This window comes from Atta colombica, unplaced genomic scaffold (assembly GCF_001594045.1).
Source record: "Atta colombica isolate Treedump-2 unplaced genomic scaffold, Acol1.0 scaffold41, whole genome shotgun sequence".
NCBI classification, from domain to species: domain Eukaryota; kingdom Metazoa; phylum Arthropoda; class Insecta; order Hymenoptera; family Formicidae; genus Atta; species Atta colombica.
The window spans coordinates 2,034,902-2,043,476 of record NW_017259520.1 but is presented as its reverse complement, the minus strand read 5'-3'; the positions used below and the strand labels follow the sequence as shown (position 1 = coordinate 2,043,476).

At 37.1% G+C, this 8,575-nt stretch overlaps 1 protein-coding gene across 1 annotated transcript in view; it reads left to right on the top strand.

The window, feature by feature from the left end:
• Positions 1 to 980: 980 nt before the first annotated feature.
• Positions 981 to 8,575, top strand: part of LOC108691160 (transcriptional activator cubitus interruptus) — a 92,042-nt gene continuing 84,447 nt past the window's right edge. The window contains exon 1 of the mRNA XM_018198816.1: positions 981 to 1,278. Within this exon, the coding sequence (XP_018054305.1) occupies positions 1,019 to 1,278 (260 nt within the window). The 5' untranslated portion in view covers positions 981 to 1,018. The remainder of the gene's footprint in view (positions 1,279 to 8,575) is intronic.

Below are 8,575 nucleotides of genomic sequence, written 5' to 3'. Positions count from 1 at the left end.
GATATGATCTGTCATGCAACCGAAATGAAGGCGATAACCATTTGCATTCCGGAGCATAGGAGTGAAAACCTAATGTCAAAATTCTCTTAATCGGATAAAATCAAGTGTCGCGCGTGTTATTCGTTGCTGGGCAGACAGTGATCACTGCGGTGCTTCAATATTCATTCGTTAAGGGCAGTGATTTAGGAATGCGATCGCGAGGACGTCTGACACGCCGTCAGAAGCAGTTTAATCGTGGTGAACATGCTCCCAACTTGCACGATCAGTGGGAGTCGTCGCGCATTAATTGTGACGATGGTGATTGATGTCGCTTTATGAATATGTCTTGTTTGAACGACGAGATCGTTCGTGTGACGATAATATATGCGTTGTGACCTAGTACTCGTTATCGCTCGATCAAATCAGTGACTGATCGAAACTGGCCCGCGTGAATTTACGAACAGTGAGTCACCGTATTCGGCGACTAGTGAAAGGAATCTCGCGTCGCTGTTGGATAATTTGAATCCGTCGGCAACAACTGTCTATAACCAAATCTGTCGAAGACAGAATCAAGAGTGATCCTAAGAAACGTTTTAAGGATTGACAAGGATATCGATCGTTTTTGAGAAACATCATTGCAAACTTAATAGGATTGATTCCTTTGGAAGTGCCGACGGAGGGGGCATTGACACGACGGCATTTTCATTATTCAAACCCTATCAATGAGGATGTAAATGTGAAGAAAGTGCGATTCATGAAACATCATCGATCATTTCGATCGAGGACAAACGAAAAGCAATTGTGGTGACAAATTCATCACGTTTTTTTAAAGACAAGCGGACCGGTCTCTCTGAGAACGGACTATGTCCGCCATTGTCGGTTATCGTTTGTATTATCGGTGCCGCAAGCAGGGTGTCAGGACGACAACCAACCTGCCTTGATCCTGGAAGGAACGGGTGGCGATTTTCTGGCGCGACAGCTGGCTTTGGCAGCAGCAACAGCAGCAGCAGCCGCCGCAACAACGGCGGCCGCCGGCAAGATGCCGGAAAAGGAGGTTGCTTATCATCAGGAAGCATTCTCGTTGCTGCAGCCGCCGCCACCGCCACATCATTCGCACTCGGCTTTCCATGCGGCCTTCCATCCGCACCCCCATTCGGCACCTCCGCCGCCGTTTCATCCCCATCATGGGCCACCACCGCCGCCACATCCGGCGCATCCAGCGGCTGCGGCTTGGGAACATCACGCGGCGGCGGCCGCGGCTGCCGCGGCCGTAGCTTTCCATCCACCGCCACATCACTCGTGAGTTTTTCTTCTTATTCATTTTAAATTGGCCGTATGTGAGATGCTCCGAGTGTCAAAAGTGAATAGTATTAAGGAAATATAATGAAAGTATTAGCACAAACTTTATGTCGAATTCCAGCATCTTTTTGAACGTTAAGAAAATCTTGAACATTTAAATGAAAGCCAGTGATACTTTAACTCTCCAATTTCCATTTCTACCAATATAGAAAATGTTAAATTGATAGAAACAGGCATAATAGTAAGCACGCATTATTTTAACATCTTTTACACATTTTGTACATTGATTAGATTAAAAACAGAGAGAATCGAGTTAATTAAAATCCAGCCTTAGTCTAAAAATCCATCTTGCTATTAGAAGAAAATATCATGGCGAAAATTTCGACTTAACGCAAGGAAAGAGTAGTTTTACCAAAGGAATCTAAAAATTTAGCTAGATACACACAGGTTTGAAAGTAGTTTTGTTACACTGAGAGAAGAATGTACTAAACTTTAAGAAATATTTGTTCGAATTATGCCAATTGAATAAATTTATTAAATATTATAAACATTTATTTGATACATTAATTGGATTTAACTTATTATATATTTTTACATAGCAAACTATTTTATAAATAAATGTTATATTAATATTATTTAAACAATTATTTATTAAAATTTATTATATTTTTCTCTCAAATGATCAAAATAATTATGTAGGAGCCACGTTGGCCGCTAGAATACCAAAACTTTTTACAGCATTGCTTTAGTATCCTACGTAATTATTTTGATTCCAACAAAATTATTTTCAGATCTGTACCTAGTTAAATTTTTTAAGATTTTAACAAAATTGTTCTTTCCATGCATATTCATTATAAAGGAATTAATCTGTGCATCTCTCACATAATCATGGAGTTGCTTGTGTTTGCTCGGGATTATTCTTTGTGATCGTAATTTTTCCTTCCTATTTAAATAGAATACAAAGTCACTAGATATGGATCAAGATATACGATATAGCCACTGCATGCACACGAGTTTTCAACTCGGCGCACAATGCCAACGATTAGAATTAAGGTTTAGGAATTTGCATGCCATTACGTCACCCTTTCGTTAGAAGCAGGAGGCTTGTAATATTGGTTCGTATAATTTCGATTAGACTTTGTTATAATTAGCTCATAATCTCCCAGCTGTTCTGAGCGAATGAAAAGACATTGATTTATGCGTAATCACCTATAATTTGCACATGCAAGAATATGAAACATACCGACGCAAATGAACTTATGTTATATTTTACGTAACATGATTGCGCTTAATGAAAACAGTGTAATCAATGATTTTATTTATATTTATGTACACGACGATCAGAGCGAATAGTACGTTGTGCAAGTTAACACGAGAGAAGCGTTAATAAGCTTTTCGATGAGAAAAACGATGTTGATCGGAAAGCATGCGACGCTTTAAGTATCGAATCAGAAGCGAAAAGATCTCGCGCTGAAGAATCACGTTACCGGTGGAATAGCCGCTTAACGTCTTAATCGAGTTAATTAAACCTTCTTCGCACGTTTTCACGTTCCGCGAACACGACACGCGATTGCACGCAACGAGATTACCTCCTCCGACTCTCTCATTCGAGGCTAGGCATTCTCGGACGTGGAAACGAAGTGGCGCGGCGAGCGACGCAATAATTAGACGCTTCGACGCGGACCGAACAAAGCCGCGGTTTCCGTCCTTTCAGCATTTCATTTTCACCATGGAATTGCGGTGCCCCGTCGAAAGACTAATAGAGGCTACACCATTATTCTCGATCTCGAGTACTATGTTGTTCTTAAGAGACACGGAACTTTCAGATCGAATATGAAACACAAGTAAATGAAACACAAAATCGTTCGCAACGTATATTTGTTACACAATAATATTTCTATGATTTTAATTAATGCGCTCTCTCTTCTCGACATCACGCGGTTAATTGACGTCACACTTCACTGACTCCGGTAGTCAATTAATAATGCGCAATTAAAGTGACAATTATGCAAAAAGTTGGTCGCTTAATCTCGAACGTCTCGGACAACATGAATATTCTAACAGAGACGAGAGAAAGAAAGAGAGTGAGAGAGAGAGAGAGAAAACAGATGCATTAAGAGTGTTGTAAAACTTAACGTTGATTCTTCTACAGCATTAAATCAGCCAGCAACCGTAGCAGGTGTTCCGGGACGGCAATCACTGGAGTTCCAGTATGTCGGTCCAATTAAGCATTTAATTGCAACAGTTACCACCCTTTCGATCATCTGCAATATCGTATCGATAAGGAGGGACAGGTAGCAGAGCGCGAGCCAGTAATAAATTCTGATCGGTTGACAATTTTATTGGGATACGCGAAATTGCGTGTGATCGCGCATAGAATATTGATCTACATAATTGTACCGATTATTATTTGTGCAAAATTACGCTTGATTCGTTTACGAAATTATCTAAATTTGTCTATGTGTAATAAAGCAGAGTGTAAATAGTCATGTTCGTAAATTCGAGTACCAAGATAAATTTCATTTATTATTATTGCACTAGTCACTACACATAATAAAACGAATAAAAATTAATCTTTTGAATATGCGTGTATGATTTTCTTGAAAAGATTGAAAAAGTATTTCAGGAAGAGAAAATTATAAATATATGTATCTAAATAAATAACTAACAAAATTGAAACAATTTAAAAAGATATCTAAAGATATACAGTGACATATAATAAAATATAAATTTGTTGTATCATCAGAATGATTAGAATTCAAGATGTTAGAATGTCAAAATATTTTGCAACATTATTTGTTATGCAACATTATTCAGCAGCTTACCTAATTTTGATGGCTCAATAAAATTATTTTCAGAGTTTTGTTTATAACTTTTTATCTAAAATTTTTTAACTTTTACTTCAGCAAAACCGTTCTTTCTTTGCATCTATACGATCTTTTCAAGCTTATGTGTGATTTATTTAGTAAATATAAATCTTTCAAGACTAGATATGTTAAGACTAGATAAGTTATGCATTTGAGTTTTATAAGTTTGCATGCGAAAAATTTTGAGGGATTATAGAATGAAAGAGGAACTTAATCCAGCGGTACCAATTTCGCGGTTCTCACAAAGAGATGCACCGATTATCGGGTCTCTCGCCACGTCCTTTGTTCATCCGCTTTCTTTATTCGTGCCACGATCTTGAAGCTCGCAGTAGGAGGCCGAAGAGCGAATCGCGTCGGCTTCGTCGCGGTCGCTGTAAGCGTGCGCGCAGCTAAACGAATGATGATGTCGACGTGAACCGATGTAGAGAATGAAAATCTAAAGAAATGAAGAAAAGATAGGATGAAAAATAGAAAGGAGACACTCGCCGGAGAAAATCACACCACGTGAGTCTAATTCACGAACGAAGGAGATGCGGCGTCGGCTTTACGAGGATTCGCGGTTTTACGGCGAACGCGACGTTGTAATGTCATAAAGTCAAGTCGAATTATGTGACAGATTGAACAAATAGCATACGTTTCTGGTGAACATGTCAGTATACCAGATTACAGTGAAAATCGACACCGCGTGACCGATACGTTTATCTGAACTTGTCTGCATATAAGCGATCAGTAAACAGTTAAAAATGAAATTTCGTTGAAGGGACGAAAATTCTTTCTTGCCGCACAGTTTTCATGTCTATGATAAGTGAAAAGTGTATAAAGATTTCTTGATGACTACAAGAAAGATTTCTTGATGACTACAAGAAAGAATGTAAAAAATAAGAAATTGAATTACTAATATCATTAGACGTATCATTGTTGTCGGTACCTTATAATTTACTTAATTGCTGTACGTTTGTATCGCAATTTTTCACAGATATTGAAAACTATAGCTAGAACTCTCAATCATAGAGCGACGCAATTAAATCCTACAGCTATTACATGGTTCGTTGCTTGCATAAACCGGATGTGTTAAAATGAAATGAAGATTTCGATGTATTGAGTAATGTTTCGATTAGGAATTATTTTATTTCATGAAATTTTATTTATGGCAGATTTTTAATATTTTTATTACTTACTAATTGATTTGCATATTTTATTATTAATCTGTAAATAGGTAAATAGAATGGCCACAGCACTCCAGGGCACGTATTATGAAATTATTCGGAATTATTCAATTATTCTTTAGATTTCTATGTATTCTCTAGGGAAAACAGAATAATTCCAATCAAAATTCATTCTAAACAGTTTCATAATACATGTCCACATATAGTGTTTTTAAATCTTAAAGTGGTTTTAATCTTAAAGTAAAATTATTTTTATAAATTTAAAAAATTATTACATTCTCTCATGTCTCATAAGGATATAATCGATAATTAATATAAATTTATTTATAACAATATGTACTGCGTCAGATGTCAAAAGAGCAATGGTAATCCAATTCCTTGAGTTAAATAACATTTTGTTCTTTTTAATTCCATGTATATCAAAATGTATATCAATCTATTTCTGTGATTAATTTCAATCTAAATAACATCCATATTAACGTATGCACTTACTAAATAATAAACCAAATTTGAATAAAAGAATTTAATACCTCTTTGAGTTAAATTGTTTAACTGTATTGTTTTATTATTAATTAAATTAACGACATATTGAATAAGAGCAATGACGACTTATAGAAATGATTAAAACTCAAATTATAATAAGTATAATTTGACAATATAAATTAAATAAGTGTACTAGTAAAAAAATATAACTAAAAAAATAAAATTATTTTAGAGTGTTCTGAGTACTCCAGTTACTAACTTGCACTATTTTTAAATCATCCAAGTATTAATATTATTTTATCAATTACATTGATAAATATTAATATTACTTCTCATAATGCTCGTAAAAGTTTTGAACATATCCCATCAATTTTCAATTTATTCTGATTCAATTTATATTGATATTCTCAATTTCATCTCTAACAATAAGCGTGGACCATTCGCGAATCTATCGAAACTTCCGTGGTGCTTCTTAAGATAAGAAAGGATAGAGAAACGATGGCAGATGTAAAGTATATGGTGCGCGCCATATCTCGCCCCTGCTTTCCTCTCGCTGTCTTGAACAGATATTTTCGTCTCTTTACGAGGATGCGAGACACACCGTGTATTTTTGCCTTCGGGCGTTCCGCTCCGTCACAACGAACGACATCGTCGGTTCCACATCGGCGTCATCGCGCGCCTCCGCTGACGAGCCGCGTCTGACGTTTCGACACGATAAACGCTTATTCTGCTAGTTAATGCATCGTCGAACAAACGAGATAGTATCTCGGTAAGACAACTTGATTCGCTTTGACAATACCTTGTTGATAACGACCTGGAATCGAATAAAAGATACAGCGCGTGAATTTGAGTATTGAAGAAACCACGTCCTTATCGTAAGTTTTTATCGTAATCACGACCGAAGCGTCACCGCTGACCCCACGCACCGATCGTGGGAGGAAGATCTCGTTCTACCGTGAAAACGGGATACAAACAATGCAACAAGATCACCTCGCGTCCCGTTTATGAATCTCTTCATCGCGTGGGCCGTTGCGGAACGGTTGGGAACGGAAGGGAACTGGCGAAGATGCGGGCTGTTGTCTCGCGTCGTGGAAAACAAACGAGATGCATGAGCTACCAGACATGCTGGTATTCGCCGAGGCTTTCTCGTGAGCAGCATCGCCGACGAGGATCCGTCCAGATCGAATCACGCGCGTAAAATATCACAAGTCCTTTTTTTACTTACGTGCGCTTTATCGGCGTAAATTCCTCGCGACGGCGCGCGACGCAGCGAGATGCGCCTCTTCTTAATTCGTCGACACGTCGTGAATTCTTGAACTTTGCTTTATCGAAATACGTTCGCCGTCTTTGGGATACGAATGCACGGAGAAATGTTTCTCACGGGCTTGCTCTTTAATTCGCTCGGACCATTTCGCTCGCGCTTATAAGGCGCGATCCACGCTTTCGGCTTATCGAAAATACACTCCTCGAGGTGCGTGAAGTGTTGTCGCGATACTTTTCGTTCCGCTTGTCGCGTGATGTTACTTTTGCATACTCGCTCGTTCGGATTTCACTTTGACGCGAACGAGCGGATGGGATTGTTCGATGCAATTCGAATGTTCGTCGTGAAATGAATACGTTCTTTCTTCGCTTATCTAACGAATATTTTGAGCGATCCTACTTTCGTCCGGATTGCAGTACTGAAAGTCTGAAAAGGCACTGGCTATATTTTAGAGTTCGATCGAAATTTTTGAAACTGAATCGAAACACTCGGCTACGTGTTTATTTCAACCGAAATCGAAACCAAAATAAAAAAATAGGAATCCTATAAAGACTGTATGTATAGACATAATTTTCTTTATAAATATCATGATTTATTGAAATAATAATTAAATTTCGGCCGAAATTGAAAATCGAAATTTTGGCCAAAGAATACAAGTACTTCTTCTTCATAAATATTATACCATAATTTAAATATTGAAACAATAATAAATAATTACACATATTAAAATTAATATTTATGAAGAACAGCTATATGGTTTCAGTCGAAATTAACACGTAATGAGTGTTCGTTTTCAGTTTTGATAAAAGTTTCGATCTACTATATATTCATATTATACCGTGCATTTAGATCGCGGCTTATAATATAAACTTCGATACTTAGGTCCCTGTTATAAATACTTGGTAGACGACTTAATTTGGCTTTAAATCAAGCTTCATTTTTTGGAAACTAAAATATAGACAGCCAGTAACTTGTATATAAACGCGTGTTATCTAAAGATTTGCTAATTTTCTCTCTAAGGTATAATAATTAAAGATGTAACCGATAAACGGTGCTAAGAAAATAGTCTTTACGGTGTAAATCAGAGATTCTGTTTGGTGCTCACAATGTTTGCCAGCTTTGTTTAATACTTGATAAACAACAAGAATAAAATGATTCCAAGAATCTTGCAAACGTCACATGAAACACAGTCATAGTAAAACAAACCAAAAGTCACATGATCATAAGATTTGCTGATTGGCTGGAGTGAAAATCTTTTATCTATGATATTTTAATCTTGTTTTACGTCTATCTAAACAAAATGACACAATAATCAACGCTATCATAACATTATAAGCATGATCACAATATCATGATCACGTGACACTTAGTGCATCTCTGTTATACTATAGGATATCTCCGGTGTAAACAGGTTCTGGTGGCTAGACCTATAACCTTGGATTACGGTATAAGTCAGGCTGCACAGAGGTCTTAAATCCGATTTTTTATTTTCTATCTGTATAGTCATTAATCTGTAGTTT